The sequence below is a fragment of the Panthera leo genome, chromosome B3 (genome assembly GCF_018350215.1).
Source record: "Panthera leo isolate Ple1 chromosome B3, P.leo_Ple1_pat1.1, whole genome shotgun sequence".
NCBI lineage: Eukaryota > Metazoa > Chordata > Mammalia > Carnivora > Felidae > Panthera > Panthera leo.
Genome location: NC_056684.1, coordinates 132,925,266 through 132,943,764, shown reverse-complemented (window position 1 = coordinate 132,943,764; position 18,499 = coordinate 132,925,266). Strand labels below are relative to the sequence as shown.

The 18,499-nt window shown below is 45.7% G+C and overlaps 1 protein-coding gene across 2 annotated transcripts in view; it reads right to left on the bottom strand.

Annotated features, from left to right (window-relative positions):
* Positions 1-10,242: 10,242 nt before the first annotated feature.
* Positions 10,243-18,499, bottom strand: part of KCNK13 (potassium two pore domain channel subfamily K member 13) — a 116,344-nt gene continuing 108,087 nt past the window's right edge. For both annotated transcript variants that reach the window (XM_042944069.1, XM_042944068.1), the window contains exon 3: positions 10,243-11,999. In XM_042944069.1, the coding sequence (XP_042800003.1) occupies positions 11,107-11,999 (893 nt within the window). In that variant the 3' untranslated portion in view covers positions 10,243-11,106. The remainder of the gene's footprint in view (positions 12,000-18,499) is intronic.

The window sequence follows — 18,499 nt, the reverse complement described above, 5'->3', positions numbered from 1 at the left end:
GGTAGACTTTCTTCTCCCACATGGCTGCCGTGCCCCTCCCCCAGGATTGCACCATAGTGGGCATTTTCTTGGAGCTCAGGCTGGACTTTGCTGTGAGCACCCTGTGAAGTCTAGGAGGAGAAGACCTACAAGAAACGGTGTGTTCCCAATTTCTGTGGCTGTCAGAGGCTTCACGCTGCCCACCCCCCACCCCAGGCTGCACTCATCAATTCACAATTATCCACAATTCATACTTGCTCTAAACTCTTCCGCCCCAGGTAACTGAGCCCTTGTGATTCCTCCCTCTCTGTAGATGCCTGTTTCTCCTCATACTTTGGGCCTGCCGGTTGCCCTGCAACCTCAGCTCACTGATGGTTTCCCCCAAAGATGGTGAATGTGAAATTAATAGAGCTCTTTTTCATTGTTTGTCCAGGAGTGACGCTCCCTCTAGCTCTCCCCATCTAGGAACAGAGGGAGCACAAGTCATCAAGCCATTAAATTTTCCTGAGCCTCGCTCTCCTCACCAGCAAAATGGAAATGGTGATGCCTCCTTCACAGGACTGTTGTCACAATTAACGGACTCATGGAACACATGGAAAGTCTTCACGAAGTATGAAAGATTATGTCAGGTAAAGTACTGTTCTCATTAGGTCCTCATTATTAATAAGATATAGTAATTTCTTGAGCCTGAGATAATAAGCTCCCAAGTGGGGGGGTCTCAACCTTGGCTGCACATCAAAATCACTAATGTAAATTGTGCAAAGTGTACTTCTGGGGTTCCAGTATCAGAATATTTTTCGGTTAGGTCTGGGATAGGACCTGGGGATCTGTCATGTTAATAGAGGTCCCCACATGATGCTGATGTTCTCAGGGGGGAGAACTCCCATCTCATCTGGCATGCTTCCTTCCCACATCATTAGCAACCACTGTGTACCCAGGAAGCAGTAGCTAAATGTTTTTGAGAAGATGCCAAGATAATCTATCAAAGTAATTGGGTCACTTTTCTATATCAGAAAACTGAATATTCCAGTACACTCTTCTGTTTAAATGAGGGGTGGGAATGTCCTCGTTGCGCCCCATGTGTTAGGTACATGGCTACAGATAACGCCATTCCTGTGGGATCACGGAGAGTATGGCTTGTTTTGGAGGAAACTCCAAGAGGGCTGATCTTCAGTTGTAGTGGGGAGTCTGAGAAAATAAGGGAAAAGTCCACATCCTGTGCTAAGCCTTTCCAGAGAAACGTTCTTGTCCAACCATGCTAGCCCAGGAATGGAGACTTCTGTTGCAGGCAGCCTGGATCCACTGATCCCTGAGAGAGGGGCCAGACCTGTAAATCAGAAGAAATGATGTGACTCCAAGGGCAATGTTCTCTGGCCTCCTCCTTTTAACGTTCAAAATTCATCTGGAAATGGGTGGAGGTTTAAGACAGGGTGTTCTTTCTTCAGGTCTAGAATCAAGAGCCTGAAATGCAGAAGAGGTAGGCTGTAATCTTCCTTCCACTATGTCCTGGTGTGATTTTGAGATCACTTAATAAAAACAAGAACCACCATACGGAGCCATTCACTATGGCTCAGGGAGTATCTTAAGCCCTTTATTTATAAGGGTGCCTGTCTCATATTTCCATCAAAGTACCCTAAGGTGGGAAAACAGTAAATTAACTTCCAAGGGGCTGGCAGTTCAGTCCAATGCAGCCTTAAAATTTCCTAGAGGTCTTCTGTTTTAACATAAAAATTAATGTGAATTACATATTTTGTTCTGTATTTTTTTTAATGTTTTAGCAAAAAAAATGTCCTAGCTTTACGAGATACAACTGATGTATATAACATTGTGTGAGTTAAGGCATACAACGTGATCATTTGCTCCATGTATATATTATGAACTGATCACTGCAATAGAATTAGTTAACTCCTCCACCCCCTCACATAATTACCATCCTTTTTTTGTGTGGTGAAAACATTTAAGATCTCCTGTTTTAACAACTTTTAAGTATATAACACTTGTAAACTATAGTCACCGTGCTGTACGTCAGATCCCCAGAACTTATCTACCTTATTCTTGGAAGTTTGCCCTTTAACCAACATCCTCCTATTCTCCCTACCCCTCAGCCTCTGGAAACCACCAATCTACTTTTCTGTTTTTGAGTTTGGCTTTTTCGGGTTCCACCTGTAAGTGAAATCATATAATATTTGTCTTTCTCTGACGTATTTCACTAGTTTAATGTCCACTCACATTGTCACAAATGGAGGGATTTCCTTCTTTCTCATGGCTGAATAATATTCCATTTATCAATAGATCTAATATATATAAACTATGTATATGTAAACTATATATATATATGCCATATATAAGGTAGTTATTGTAAATAATGCTGCAATGAACATGGGCTTCAGACATCTCTTCAAGAAAATAACTTTGTTTCCTTTGGATATATATAATCAGAAATAGAATTGTTGGATCCCATGGTAATTCTATTTTAAAATTTTTTGAGGAACCTCTGTACCGTTTTCCATAGCAGCTGTACCAATTTATATTCACACCAGCAGTGCATAAGGGTTTCCCTTTCTCCACATCCTGTCCAGCATTTGTTATCTCTTGTCTTTTTGATAATAGATATCCTAGCAGGTAGGATATCTCATTGTGGTTTTGAGTTGCATTTCCCTAGTGATTAGTGATGGTGAGCACCTTCCCATATGTTGGCCATCTGTATGTCTTCTTTGAAAACATGTTTCCTCATGGTCCTTTGCCCACTTTTATTTTTTTAAGTAATCTTTACACCCAACATGGGGCTCAAACCATGATCAAGAGTCGTATGCTGCACCAACCGAGCCAGCCAGGTGCCCCCGTTTGCCCATTTTTAAATCAGATTGTTTGCCTCTTTGCTAGTGAGTTGTATGAATTCCTTATATTTTTGGGGTAGATGGATGGCAAATATTTTTTCCCATTATGCATGTTGCCTTTTCATTTCGTTGTTTCCTTTGCTGTGCAGAAGCTTTTTAGTTTGACGTAGTCCCACTTGTTTATTTGTAGTTTTGTGGCTTGTCCTGTTGGTGTCATACCCCCCAAAATTGTTGCCAAGACCAATGTCAAGGAGCTTTTCCCCTATGTCTCCTTCTGGGAGTTTTGTGGGTTCAGGTCTTACATTTAAGCCTTTCACCCATTTTGAGTTAATTTTTGTGAGTGGTGTAAGACAGGAATCTAATTTCATTCTTTTACATGTGAATATCTAATTGTCCCAGTGTCATTTAAAGACTGTCCTTTCTCCCTTGAGTATTCTTTGCACGTTATCAAAGGATTATATATGCACAGGTTTATTTCTGGGCTCCCTATTCTGCTCCATTGTTCTATGTGTTTGTTTTAATGCCATTAGCATACTGTTGATTACTATAACTTTGTAATATAGTTTGAACTCAGAAGAGTGATGCCTTCAGCTTTGTTCTTCTTTCTCAGGATTGCTTTGGCTATTTGGAATCTTTTGTGGTTTCCTACAAATTTTAGGGTTGTTATTTTCTATTTCAGTGAAAAATGCCATTAGAAATTCAATAGGGGAGGGGCGCCTGGGTGGCGCAGTCGGTTAAGCGTCCGACTTCAGCCAGGTCACGATCTCGCGGTCCGTGAGTTCGAGCCCCGCGTCAGGCTCTGGGCTGATGGCTCGGAGCCTGGAGCCTGTTTCCGATTCTGTGTCTCCCTCTCTCTCTGCCCCTCCCCCGTTCATGCTCTGTCTCTCTCTGTCCCAAAAATAAATAAAAAACGTTGGAAAAAAAAAAAAAAGAAATTCAATAGGGGAGCATTGACTCTATAGGCAGCTTTGGGTAGTAAGGACATTTTTAGCAGTATTAATTCTTCTATTCCATCAACACGGAATATTTTTCCATTTGTGTCTTATTCAATTTCTATCATCAGAGTCTCATAGTTTCCAGTGCACAGATCTTTCACCTCTTTGGCTAAATTCATTCCTAAGTATTTTATTGTTTTTGATGTTCTTGTAAATGGAATTTTATTTTTTTCAGACATTTCATTGTTTACGTACAGAAACACAGTTGATTTCTATGTTAATTTTGTATCCTGCAGCCTTAGTGAATTCACTGACTAGTTGTGTGTGTGTGTGTGTGTGTGTGTGTGTGTGTGTGTGTGGTCTTGGATTTTCTACATGTAAGATCGTATAATTTTCCATCTTCCTTTCTGATTGGGATGCTTTTTTTGTCTTGCCGGATTGTTCTGGCTAAGACTTCCAGGACTATGTCAAATAACAACAGTGAGAATGGGCATCCTTGTCTTGCTTCTGGTCTTAGAGGATTAGCTTTCAACCTTTCACTGTTGAGTACGATGTTAGCTGAGGGTTTATCGTATGTGGCCTTTATTATGTTGAGGTATATTTCTTCCAGTCCCAATTTGTTAAGGTGTTTTTACAAGGAAAGGATGTTGTGTTTTGTCAGGTGTTTTTCCTACAGCTATTGGGAAGATCTTTTGATTTTTATCTTTTATTCTCTTAATAGGGTGTATCACATTTATTGATTTGCAAATGTTGAACCATCCTTGCATCTCAGGGATAAAAGCCACTTGATCATAAAAGAATGTATTAAATTAATTAAAATAAACTTCCTTTTCTTCCCAAATCTTGGAATAAAATGGGCTCTTCTAGAAGCCGATCTTGTTTATTCTTTGGCTTCTGGAGTGCCGTAATACATCACCTTCACCTTCAGGGACTTAGGTACCACACGAGAGCCCAGACCCAGATCATGCCATTTATCTGCTGATGCTGTAATGCACATACAACTATTCCCACACTGCACATGAAGAGAGACTAGGCTTTGAAACACGACGTTACTTTAAAGTTCTTAGAGCTGAAACTCAAACCCAGTCTGTGTAATTTTAAAGCTTATTCTCCAATCTACTGTCAATCTGAACCTCAGTTACTTTTTATGTAAAGTGTGATTATTTATTACTCTTATTTCAGAAAAGGCTAACGGTCATTTGAAGATAAGTGCCCTGCTTACTTCACAACGTGATAATGAAGGTAAAAATATTACCATTGCAGATGGATACGCCTTAAAAGCCATGAAGTTCTAGCAATATACAAGATATTATAGCTTTCCCCAAACATTTTACCATGTTGAATTGTACAAGCTAACTCAGCTAATCCTGAGGTGAAAGGACTCAGTGGAACAGAAATGAAGTTATTGTAGTCTTTTGGTTTAATATAAAACCATCACCAAGAGTGATGCCATTTAATAACCGAGAACCACTAATAAAGCACAGTGTGGCAAGCACTGGATGTTGGGGCAGGAACAAAACAAAATCCTTCACTGTTGGATTTAATGTCCTCCTCACCCTCGTCCCCAGCCCCCCAGCATGTGGACAGCCAGTGCCTGCTGCCTGGGCAGCTCCTTAGGGGCCACAGAGCCCTGCCTGAGCATCACCCGTTTGATCTGATGTTCTTACCATTTGCACATCACAGGTGCAGGGGAACTGGGGCACAGGGAGACTTGCCCACTCTGTGTCACATTGGAACTGGTATTCGTGGGCTGGTGTTCAAGCCCAAGAACTATTCTTCCCCAGGTGGCTAGCCTGACCTCAGAAACTACTGCACTTTGTTACTTTTTTTATATACAGAATTTTTAAGATTAAAAAAATGTTTATTTCATTAAAAAAATTTTTAATGTTTATTTATTTTTGAGAGAGAGAGAGAGAGAGAGAGAGCGGGAAAGAACGAGCAGGGGAGGGGCAGAGAGAGAGGGAGACAGAATCTGAAACAGGTTCCAGGCTCTGAGCTGTCAGCACAGAGCCTGATGCGGGGCTCAAAGCCACAAACCACAAGATCATAACCTGAGCCAAAGTTGGACGCTTAACTGACTGAGCCACCCAGGTGCCCTATGTACTTTGTTACTTTTATGTAGCCCCCAGTGTGGGATGTGCACCAATGATCTAGGTGAATGTGGAATGATTTTAGGGGCCCTCAGAGGTGGGATGCATTCACACAGAAGCACAGAATGAGGAAGTTATCCCCTTTTCCATTGTCTCCTAGTCATCGTTCCATCACAACGTCTGTCTGGTGCTGGCATCTTTCGCACCTCTCCCACACATGCCAATCTGCGCTTCTAACCGAGGGAAAAGGTCCCAGGGTTCGAGTCTTCGCTAGGATACAGGATCTGGATAGAATCTAATGATAATTTTATCTTCACTTTATTGGTTTTTACAAAGACTGTATTTTCTATTTATAACAAGTGATATGAGCCCTCCATTTAGTGAGACAAATTTCTTCTTAAAACAAAACTGGTCAAAACACAGTTGATTAAAAATATTAAGAAGATATTACTTCAGGTGGTACGGGAATATGGGAAAGCTTGTGCAAGTAGTGTCGGATGAGGGTCCCCTGAGACACCACATGTCTTGGGTCCATGGCCTCCCATGAAAGGCCAGTTCACGATCACAGCACCACAGACAACTGAGGACAGGCTAGCTGCGAGCCCAGCCACGGATGAAGTCCGAGAGCTTCATGGACGTCGAGTCAGTGGGTCCCTTCATCACCTTGGGGAGTCTCTGGGTTCCCGGACAGAGGCGTCCAGGCCAACCTTCTGCCGATGGTCACTCTCCTCCTGGCCAGTAAACTGCCAGGGCAGCCGAGCAAGACTTCTGATGACGAGGCCACATGACACAGTCCAGAGAGAAGGGGACAGAGAGAATCGGTGAGGAGGCTAGAGACGTGCAGAGTGGGGACAGAGGTGACAAGAGAAAACAGCAATAAACATTCTAACTCTAGTGAGGACGGAAGGACCGCCTTGGAAACGTGAAGAAAAACCCATGAAGCTCATTACGCCCACGGACGTCCACGTGTGTGCTCCCTCTCACACGTGCGTGTGCAGCCACACCTCATTTTATCGCGCCACACTGCTCTTCGCAGGTACTGTGGTTTTCAGAAATTACAGGTTTGTGGCAACCCTGCATTGGGCACGTCTGCCAGCGCCATCGTCCCAACAGCGTTTGCTCACTGGCCCTGGGTCACATTTTGGCAATTTTCACAATATTTCAAACTTTTCCATCATTAGATTTTTTTTTTTATTTTTTATTTTTTTTTTTATTTTTTTTTTCAACGTGTTTTATTTATTTTTGGGACAGAGAGAGACAGAGCATGAACGGGGGAGGGGCAGAGAGAGAGGGAGACACAGAATCAGAAACAAGCTCCAGGCTCTGAGCCATCAGCCCAGAGCCTGACGCGGGGCTCGAACTCACGGACCGCGAGATCGTGACCTGGCTGAAGTCGGACGCTTAACCGACTGCGCCACCCAGGCGCCCCTCCATCATTAGATTTTTAATGATGATCTGTGATCAGCGCTCTTGGAGGTTACTACTGTAATTGTCTCGGGGTGCCACAGACCACGCCCGTGTAAGATGGCGAACTCTATGGATAGATGTTGCATGTGTTCTGACTGCAGATGTGGAAATAGCAAGAGAACGAGAATTAGAAGGGGAGCCCGAAGATGGGACTGATTTGCTGGAATCTCATGATAAAAACCTAATGGATGAGGGGCACCTGGCTGACTCAGTCAGTGGAGCATGTGACTCTTGATCTCAAGCCCCACGTCGGGTATAGAGTTTGCTTAAAAATAAACAAAATCTTGGAGCACCTGGTTGGTTAAGCGGCCGACTTCAGCCCAGGTCATGATCTCACGGTTCATGAGTTCGAGCCTCGCTTTGGGCTCTGTGCTGACAGCTCAGAGCCTGGAGGCTGCTTCGAATTCTGTGTCTCCCTCTCTCTCTCTCTCTCGGCCCTTCCCCTGCTCGCACTCTGTCCCTCTCTCAAAAATAAATAAACATTAAAAAAATGATTAAAACTTTTTCACTTTAAAAAATAAAATCTTTAAGAAATATTAATGGATGAAGAGTTGCTTATTACGGATGAACCAAGAAAGTGGTTTCTTCAGATGGACTCTATTCCTGGTGAAGATGCCGTGAAGATTATTAAAATGACAACAAAGGACTAGAAACGTAGTTGATAAAGCAGCAGCAGGGTTCGAGAGGCTCGACTCCAGTTTGGAAAGAAGTTCTACTGTGGGTAAAAAGCTATCAAACAGCCTCACACACCACGGAGAAACATCCGTGAAAGAAAGAGTCACCCCATGCAGCAAACTTTATTGCTGTCTTATTTTAGGAAATTGTCACAGCACCCCCAACCTTCAGCAACTGTCACCCCTCTCAGTCAGCCGCCATCGACACGGAGGCAAGACCTTGCAGCAGCAAAAAGATTACAACTCATGAAAGCTCAGATGATGGTCAGCGGTTTTTAGCAGTCAAGTATTTCTAAATTGACGTACTTTAAAAAAAAAATTTTTTTTAACGTTTATTTTTGAGAGACGGACCAAGACAGAGCGTGAGTGGGGAAGGGGCAGAGAGAGAAGGAGACACAGAATCCGAAGCAGGCTCCAGGCCCTGAGCTGTCAGCACAGAGCCCGACGCGGGGCCCGAACTCACGGACTGTGAGATCGTGACCTGAGCCAAAGTCGGACACCCAACCGACTGAGCCACCCGGGCTCCACAAATTGACGTACTTTCAAAAAGACACAATGCGTCGCATACTTAATATACTATAGTACGTGGTAAACATAACTTCCATCTACACTGGGAGGCCAAAAGTTGATCTGATTGGCTTTACTGCGATATTCACCATACTGCAGTGGTCTGGGACCTAACCCATCGCACCTCTGAGGTGTGCCCGTACATACACCACAATGTTAGAGGATTTGTGGGCTCCAGATTTTGAACTCCAGCTTACATTCATACCTAGAAATTCCCTCGTTGAACCAATTCGTGCCTAAGAGTAACTACAGAGACACCTAGTTTTGCCATTTTGGGGACATACGTTATTCCCACTCATCCATCGTGAATGTACCACACTTCTCTCCTTCCGCCGGTGCTCAGATGTTTCCATCAGGGAACCTCAACCCAGAGCAAAACAAACGCATTCTCCAGGACCCTGAGAGGACTCCTCCGGAAACTCCTCAAAAGTTCAAAAAACTTTTTTTTGTGTTTAGCTCAAAAATTGACTCCAGTTTTGGATCCTACTGACAAAGAGCCGTGCGTTTTGACGTAACATTTCTCTGCAAAGATCACCTAGTACAGTGACCTTCTGGGAAGATGACGCCTGCTGATACAAATGCTCCTTGGCCCCCTGGCTGGGACATGTGCCAGGGGGCCAAGGAGCATTTGTATCAGCAGGCGTCATCTTCCCAGAAGGTCACTGTACTGGATTGGAGAAGCAAAGACCTGCTTTGTGCCAGTCCCTGTACCAGGTATGTGGCGATTAAGAAATCTCCTAGGGCAGGGACCCAGCTCCTCTCCCTATGCCCATGGTGCCTTCCCCCAGAGCAGAGCCCCCGGGGAGCTTGGTTTTGCAGTAACTACAGGATGCTTCCTTTGAGAGCAACACAAAGTAAGGCTTGAAGATCTCTGACTTTGGAGCCGCACAGCCCTTAGTTCGAAGCCCAGGCTGCTGTTTATAGGACTCCTGCCGTTGAGTACTTTCAGCATTGTAAAAAAAAAAAAAGGCGGGGGGGGGGGGGTAGGGTGCCAGCTGGAAGGAAAAGGCAACTCAGCTTAGGAGGGAGCAGTTGAGGGAGGTTCTAAAGCTGTGGGGAGCATGGGTGATGAGCCCGGACGTCACCATCAGGACACCTGGGTTCTCTTAGCTGTATGCTGTCAGCCTTGAGAGTTCAGATAGGGAGCATTCTTCACGCCTCTGTTTCTTTCTTGTGTAAAACACAAGAAAGCTGTCTGGGATGGTCCCTAAGGTCCTCCCAGCTCTGATGAGTTCCACTCAACATTTCAGTTTCACTGGGTATCGTTCTCGGCTTTATTGTCTTTACAATGCCGACTTTCTTCATCGTTTCTAAAACTGCCGCATGTACACCATCCCCTTCTTATAAAAATAACAGCTATCTCTTATTAATGCTGCTCTCGGGTCTCAAAATGTTCTCTCCTGAATATACGAAGATCCAGAGTCCCTGTTCCCAGCACGGATGTTTTAACTGCTCAGGAGGTTATGTAACTAGACTTGTTACACTCCCAGGAGGCAGAGCCGAAACAAATTACACAAAGAGAAGCCATTCCTTATCTGGCCTAGAATGTTCCTCTAGCCAAGAATCCAAGATGATGCTTATATCCCCAAGGGTTAATTTCTTGTTTCTTTTTTCACTGTGCACAATAAATGCCTGTTTAGCTAGGCTCTACCCCCAGCCCCGCTGTCCATAATGAGCACTCATGTAATCTTAGTTAATAAAGTGAGGATTTATTCAGTTTTCAGTTCTAATAAATAGTCGGCCATTATCTTTGCAATGGGCTCCATGCCCTGGTTAAAAAAAAAAAAAAAAAATGAAATGGTCTCTGTGACCACTGGAAGGAAGACGTTAAGCTATATTCTTTCCTTGCAAAAAAAAAAAAAAAAGAGCCTGTCCACTACTTGGCTGCAGTTTAAAGGCCTGAAGCTTTCTTCTTACCACGTCGAGGTCCCACAGACACCTTAGCCCAGTATTAGGATCTTAAAAATAAAAGAAAGGAAAAACAAAATGCAGAGAAGCAGACACAGAGAGTAGACCAGGTGAGTTCCCCATCTGTCGCACCATGGACATATCTGCTCTGAAGGAAGCCCAGGGCCCAGGCACCTTCTGAAGCATCCCCGCCCCCCTCTTTTCTGAAGGGGCTGGGAAGGGCAGTGGGTCCAGCCATTCAGGGTTCCAGGGGGGAAAATGAGGATTTCTGTTCAGGATTTTTATTTCCAAACGAAGACCAGAGCAGCAGGGAAATAGAGACTTACTTAAACCCCCTTCCCTTAGGCAGTTAAAGCCCTGGAGGAAGGGGAGTAAGACAACCGTGCAATGTCTTAGGCTGCCTCTGGGATTCATTCTCAAGACTGAATTCAGACCTCACAGAATAAAGACAAGGAGAAGGGCCCCGGGCCTCGGTCTGCAGCCCTAGAAGGTGGCTGGCTGCCCAAGGAGAAGAGTTTTCTAAGGCTGGGCCTGCAGAGGGTGACAGGACAACTCCAGAGGGAACCCGCCCCGGCACAGAGCTGAGCCGGTGCCAATCCCCCCATCGTCCACTCTCCTGGCCTCCACGCCTAGCGGCCGCTCCTCACTCCTACCTGTCCCCACTGGTCTCTGCCAACCTGTTGTTCATTATGGCAAAGGCCCCCACCCCCCCTGAGAACTCGTTGTCCCGGGACGGCGCGCTGGCCTGGGGCGGGCAGCCGTTGGCCGTCTCAGACAGCTGCTTCTGGAGGATGGCCAGCGAGACCTTGTTGGCGGCCAAGAAGTCCTTCATGGAGATCATCTCCCCCGAGAGACGCCGCCCGTCCGTGTCGCTGTCCATCACCCCATCCGTGTCTATGGAGATGTTGCCCCGGTCCTGGACGTTGCCCGGCATGACCACGTTCCTCCGGGACCTCAGGAGCCTCCTTTGGCATCGTCGGCAGCACCCGCCATCCATTTTCCTCAGGATCCAGTTCACGGACTGTTTGATGAGGATGGAGATGACATTGAACAAGGAGTAGATGCAGCAGACGCCCATGAGGATGAACATGAAGTTGGCAAAGCGGTAGAGGCCTTGGCTGTCATACTGGGCGTTCTGGCTGCTGACGAGGTCCCCGAAGCCAATGGTGCTGAAGGCCACAAAGCAGAAGTAGAGCGAGTCGAAGTAGCTCCAGCCTTCGATGGAGGTATACATGGCCGACGCACAGCAGGAGATGAGCAGGGAGGCCAGGCACAGGATCAGCATCACGTAGTACACGGAGGGCTTCCAGCCGGCCGAGCTATCCCCCTCGCACCTGCCCGGGGGCTTCAGGCTCTCCCGGGACAGGGCCCCTCGTCTCCGGAGCCGTCGCTGGTGGCACGACTTCATGATGTAGGCAATGACGGTGATGAGGCGCTCCAGGAAGAGGTTGAAGAACAGGATGGTGCTCGCACACCCAATGAGGCCGTAGAAGATCAGAAAGATTTTTCCTCCCACCGTCGCCGGAGTGGTCATCCCAAACCCTGTGGGAGACAAAAATCAGAGGAGAGAAGAGTGAGGGAGGCCTTTGCTGGGAATGCGGCCAGGGTCTTGGCATAGATGACTGGCCAAGGACCCGAAGAAAGAGTTTCGTAAAAGCACTCGGTCCTAGCCTTTCTAGGAACAAAGGAGAGGACGCTCCCTTCCTTTTGAAGACGCTACGTGTTTCTCTGGAGCTGCCCGGCTGAAAGCGGGTATAGTGCCATTGTACAGATCAGAAAAAGGCATCTCTTCTTCCGGGTGGATACAGTCAGCGAAAAATGGCCGGGCGATGAGAATGCGAGCTGGATTTCAGCCTCCCCTCCCGACCGGGCTGGACGTCCTGTACAGTGCACAGCCTGAGCCACCATACTCAGCAGACATTGTTCAGACAAACAACAGGTCATATGAAGAAAAGGCTCATACAGACTCCTCAGAATTCATTTATTCTACAAATACTTATTCAGTGCCATTCCAGGAACGGGGGATTGAACTCTAAGAAAGCCAGATCTGGTCCCTGCCCACATGGAGCTCTAGCCTAGTGAGGGGATTACTACATTGTATAGGTGTTGTGCTGAAGGAGGTGCAGGGTCCTATGGGAGCGGCTAAGAGGGGGAACCCAGCTCAAGTTTGGGATTCTGAGAAGACTAAGCAGGGATACTTGAAAGCTAAAGAGGAGTTAGGCAGGCAGGGAGGAGTGTGTGTGTGTGCATGTGTGTGTGCGTGTGTGTGTGGTGGTGCTCCAGGCAGAGAAACAGCAAATGCCAGCATACGTAGAAATGAGAAATTTGCTCAAGATTTTTCCATCTTTTATTTTTATTATTTTTTTATGCTTATTTATTTTTAAAGGGGAGAGAGAGTGAGCAAGTGAGCATGAGCAGGGGAGGGGCAGAGAGAGAGAGAGAGAGAGAGAGAGAGAGAGGGAGACACAGAATCCGAAGCAGGCTCCAGCCTCCGAGCTGTCAGCACAGAGTCCGACACGGGGCCATGAGATCATGAGATCATGGCCTAAGCCGAAGTCAAAAGCTCAACCAACTGAGCCACCCAGGCGCCCCTGTTTTTCCCGTCTTTTAAACAAAAATTCTTCAAACACACACCTTATGCTTTGGGAGTGGAAACCGAGGTGTTGGTTTTTATAGTTTGATAAAATAGAAAATGTCTTTCTTGCCTTTGCCTCTGACTGTTCACAATTTCCACCTTCTTGATCTTTCTACCTAGGCACACAGACATGTTACTAAGAATACCAGCTGCAGGACAACGGACATCACTAAGAACAAGGAGAAAAAGAAAGGAGCAGTGATACATTCAGTACTTCTCACTGAGGGGTACCAAGGGTCAGCCCACTTGGAGGGATGTGGAATCCTTCCAAGCAAATGATTCAGTAACCATGAGAAGTCTGATCTGTTTGAAGGGAAGGGCATCAAAGTCTCGGAACACAAATGCCATTCAAAAAGTAAGTACTGAACATGCCTCCCTGGGTGCAGCCTTGTGTTTGAACCAAACCTTCTTGTTTCCATTTTTTCTTTATTATCAGGTTCAGGTTCCTAACCTGAGCCCCATCATTGGGATCTTGAGGACTCATCCCTTATCCTCTTTACGATGACACCCTGCTTGTCCCCAAGCCAGCACTTTTCTTTGTTGCCACAGCTCACCGTGGCTGCCTCCCAGGGCACTCTGGGAAGGGGTCAGATCAGACCTTGCCATGTGTGGGCTTCTGGGGTGATGACCTCCTCCTCTCCTCAGGCAGAGCCAAGGGGGCACCCCTCCCAAACACCTAGCCACATATACTGTGTAACCATCTAGTTTTCCAATTAAATTTGATCTTCCTTCCACAGTATACAAACATCTACAGGAGGGTAGGGTGTTAACAGCCTATAGCCAAGAGACCAGCAGAAGACAGTAAATCTAGCTTTTGAGCTGGATGGGATAGGATGATCTGGTAAGGAAGGATCAAGGGGCCGGGGATACTTTCATGGGGAGTTACAGTTGTGGACCTTAATGGTAGAGAGAAAATTAGACCCTCGTCTCTTCTCTGGGAACTCCTGTTTTCAAAATGAAAGGCCGCCAGCAACTCTTGGTAGTACCGATTTCATTTATTAGATAGCTTCCTTATGTAAAAAAAAATACTTTGCCTTTGCTGTGTGTTCTCGTTAGTACCTTTAATTCTTTTGTTTTTAATGTTTATTTATTTTTGAGAAAGAGAGAGAGAGGGAGAGAGAGACAGAGTGTGAGTGGGGGAGGGGCAGAGAGAGCGCGAGACACAGAATTGGAAGCAGGCTCCAGGCTCTGAGCTGTCAGCACAGAGCCTGACACGGGGCTCACAGACCGCGAGATCATGACCTGAGCCGAAGTCAGACACTTAACCACCTGAGCCACTAAAGGCTCCCCTTTAGTACCTTTAATTCTTATCGCTAAGCTCAAATGAGGTGGTTGTAATAGTGGAGAATTAAGAAAAAAAACTTACTGAGTTTAATTTTTTTTTAACGTTTATTTTAGAGACAGAGAAAACTTCCTGAGTTTAATGACTGAGCTGAGAGCGATATCCTTCTCTGCCCAGTGCAGAGAACACTGAGGAATCACTGAGGTGTCGAGTAATTAGTTCCTGGTGATCTGAGGGTGTTGGGGCACCTCCTCTGGCCCAGTGAATTCCCAGAAGCAGTAAAGCTTACAAATCTTTCTGTGCTAAGAAGTGAAAATTGAGGGGCGCCTGGGTGGCTCAGTTGGTTAAGTGTCTGACTTGATCTCAGCACAGGTCTTAATCTCAGGGTCGTGAGTTCAAGGTCTGCATTGGGCTCTGTGCTGGTGTGAAGCCTACTTAAGAGAAGGAGGAGGAGGAGGAGGAGGAGGAGGAGGAGGAGGAGGAGGAGGAGGAGGAGGAGAAGGAGGAGGAGGAGAAGGAGAAGGAGGAGAAGGAGAAGGAGGAGAAGGAGGAGGAGGAGGAGGAGAAGGAGGAGGAGGAGGAGAAGGAGGAGGAGGAGGAGGAGGAGGAGGAGGAGGAGGAGGAGGAGGAGGAGGAGGAGGAGGAGGAGGAGAAGGAGGAGGAGGAGGAGAAGGAGGAGGAGAAGGAGGAGGAGGAGGAGGAGGAGGAGGAGGAGGAGGAGGAGGAGGAGGAGGAGGAGGAGGAGGAGGAGGAGGAGAAGGAGGAGGAGGAGGAGGAGGAGGAGGAGGAGGAGGAGGAGGAGGAGGAGAAGGAGGAGGAGGAGGAGGAGGAGGAGGAGGAGGAGGAGGAGGAGGAGGAGGAGGAGGAGGAGGAGGAGGAGGAGGAGGAGGAGGAGAAGGAGGAGGAGGAGGAGGAGGAGGAGGAGGAGGAGGAGGAGAAGGAGGAGGAGGAGAAACAGAAGAAGGAGAAGGAGAAGGAGAAGGAGAAGGAGAAGGAGAAGGAGAAGGAGAAGGAGAAGGAGAAGGAGAGGAGGAGGAGGAGGAGGAGGAGGAGGAGGAGGAGAGATGGAGAAGGAGAAGGAGAAGAAAGAAAGAAAGAAAGAAAGAAAGAAAGAAAGAAAGAAAGAAAGAAAGAAATGATATGAAAAATGAAAGCTGGAGCCCCTGCCCCAAAGCTGTAAGGCCAGAGGAGTCTTCGGGATTTCTTCATTGGAGACAGAACTGAGGCAACAAGCAGAAAAAAGAGAAACATTTATCTGGGGGCCTTTTATTGACCCAACAATATTCCAGGAACTGGATAAAGGTATTGAAAATGGGGAAAGCCCAGGAATAACAAGGGAGAGGGAGGTGCTTGCCTCCCTCTGATTATTAATCAGAGAACGTGAGATTTAAGTGGGCAAATGTTTGCTTCTCCAAAATCTTCCTTTCTGATCCCAGAGGTGGCGTAATTATTTTAGTCTTCGAGAGGAGAGAAGTTAAGAGTAGCTCTCAAAGTTTACAGCAGTAATTTATTAAGCACCTGTTAAGTGCAAGGGCCTGCACTAACTGTCTGGGCCACGCAGTGGTGAACTGGAAAAGGTCCTTGACCTCAAGGAGCTTCGCCTCCAGGCTGGGACAAATCAACAGCTATCTACAAAACAAGGCACAGCGAGTCAACGGCCAAAATAAGGCATGACGGAGTTATTATCCCGGCTTTAGGGTCTCGAACGCCACCTCACTTGGGCTGAGTGACGACAATCAGGGGCGTGACTGAAGCCAGGCTAGCAAGCTCGGTAAACTGACTTTTCCAATAAATGACATGTCTAGACGTGTTCCAGGGCTTTAAAATCTCTAGAGTCTATCTTGGTTTTTTGTTTTTTTTTTTTTTAAACATTCAATTTTATTAAAGAATTGATAAGCCATGAGTTTTGATTACCTGCTGTATTGGCTTGATCACTGCCATCTTTTCAATCAGCAAAAATAACAGAAAATGGCATAAGTGGTTGTGTGGGGGAAGCACCAGGAGGCAGCGTTCTACGGTTCGCAGTTAAGAGGTGTTTCCACAGCTTCTATTACTGTCAGAGCTTAGAAGTGTGGAAGCTAATAACACAGGCTTTTTCATAGGAAGCCTTCCCCTTTTTTGAGCCCCATGAGGCTGACCATTAGGGATGCCTTGGATTGGGAATAAGAAGCCTCACGGTCCTCCCTGGTGGAGGGAAGAGATAGGAGCATCACCAAAGACCTGCCCTCTGCCAGGTATCACTGGCCCCTTGCACCCTTGCCGGGTGTTGATTATTAGTCTACTCTTCCCATTTGACAGATGAGAAAAAGAAGAATAGAGAAATTGAGTAACTTGCCGAAAGGCGCAGAGCTGGAATTAGAACCTAGATCTGTTTCGTCTCCCAGGCCTGCGCTCTTTCCACCTGACTGTGCTAAGTGAGTGCAAGCTGCTGTCAGATGTGCGCATCAGGAGTAGCCTTGAGGGAGGGAAATTAACCAAGCGTCTATAGTTCCATGCTTTACGTAGACACCCAGACCACAGTGGCTGCCAAATCTGGTACCCAAATCAGGGGATCGGCTTGCATCAGAAACTGAAACCCTACAATTTTCATTTACTAAAACACATGTTTCTGAATGTTATGTGTGCCTCTTCCAACAAGTGATGTAATTAAGTTGGTTTTAAAAATGTGCTACACCCCATGCATTTTGGTCTCCTTGTATTTCATAGGCACACAAAGGAAACTGATTGTCACAGGTGGTGCTTTTCAATATATAATTTATTCTCTGTGCTTCACGTCTGAGGTCTTCTGATTCAGGTCCAACCCCTGTGTCTGGGAGCACATGAGCTAGCTGACGGGAGGACCAAGGGCTCATGAATTTGGTTTGGAGTCCGAGGAAGCTTGCCTGGAATCTACTTTGGTCTAGCTCCCCTGAACCATTTCAGATCTGCTTTACCGTGACTATAATCCCTAGGGCAGCTGCTGGGACCAAATCAGGCTCTCTGGTGTCCTTGGGGCCAGGAATGAAGCAGCTAGAGACTTCCTGGGTCCCAGTCAATCCCAACAGAGCCCTTCATTTAGACCATGAAGAGAGGAGGGCAGGCCTGCAGTCTCCCAGCCTTCTACATATATTCTGTTGACCACCATTCCTTAAAAAAGTTAATCAAGGTAAAAAAGTGAAAAGCTTTGCATTATGATATTTTTCAAACATACACAAAGGTAGGGAGAATTCTAGAATAAACCCTCATTTCCGACTTTGAGCAATTGTCACCATTTTGCCAGGCATGGTTCTCCTATCCCACCCTACCTCCTTTTTCTGTGGGAGTATTTTCAAGGAAATCTCATCACACCATTTCATGCATTAATAATGAAGCATCTGTAACTGACAAGAACTTTATTTTCCCAACATAACCACTATGACATTGTCACACCTGATAAAACCAACACTAATTCCTTAAAACCAAATAATACCCAGGCTATTTTCAAAGTTCTCAAAAATATCTTCTTACAGATCTGTATGAATCAGGATGCTAATAAGATCCAAGCATCGTATCTTTTAAGTCTCCTTTATTCATTGACAGCATCCCTTCCCATTTTTTTTTATGCCATTGATTTTTTGGGTACATGTGTCCTGTAGATTTGAATCACAATTCTTTCTAGAAACATTTTTTTTTAATGTGTATTATGAGAGTGCCCTCACATGCAGCAGAAAATATCAAACACTGCATGGGGATATATAAATTGGCATAAACTGTCTAGAAAGCAATCTGGGAATGTCTCAGATATCTTAAAAATATTTGCATCTTTTTCTGTTTTTTTTTTTTTTTAAGGAGTATGTCCCAAAAAATATCAGAAATGTGACTCATCAAGTACATTGATGTTCACCATGGCTTTGCTTTTAATAATGAATATTCTTAGCAATCTAAATGTCAGATAATAGGGAAATGACTAAATAAAGTAGCTATTAAAATGAAGCCATTAAAATGACATATACAAAGAGTTTTTAATGACTGGAGAAAATGTTAAGTGGAAAAATGCAGAGCCAAAGTGTGTCTGACGAATGACTCAAGCCTAGTGCATGGGGCATCCTCATTAAATATTTGTTGGATGAGGGAATAAACTTTCTAAACTACTTTTAACCACCTACA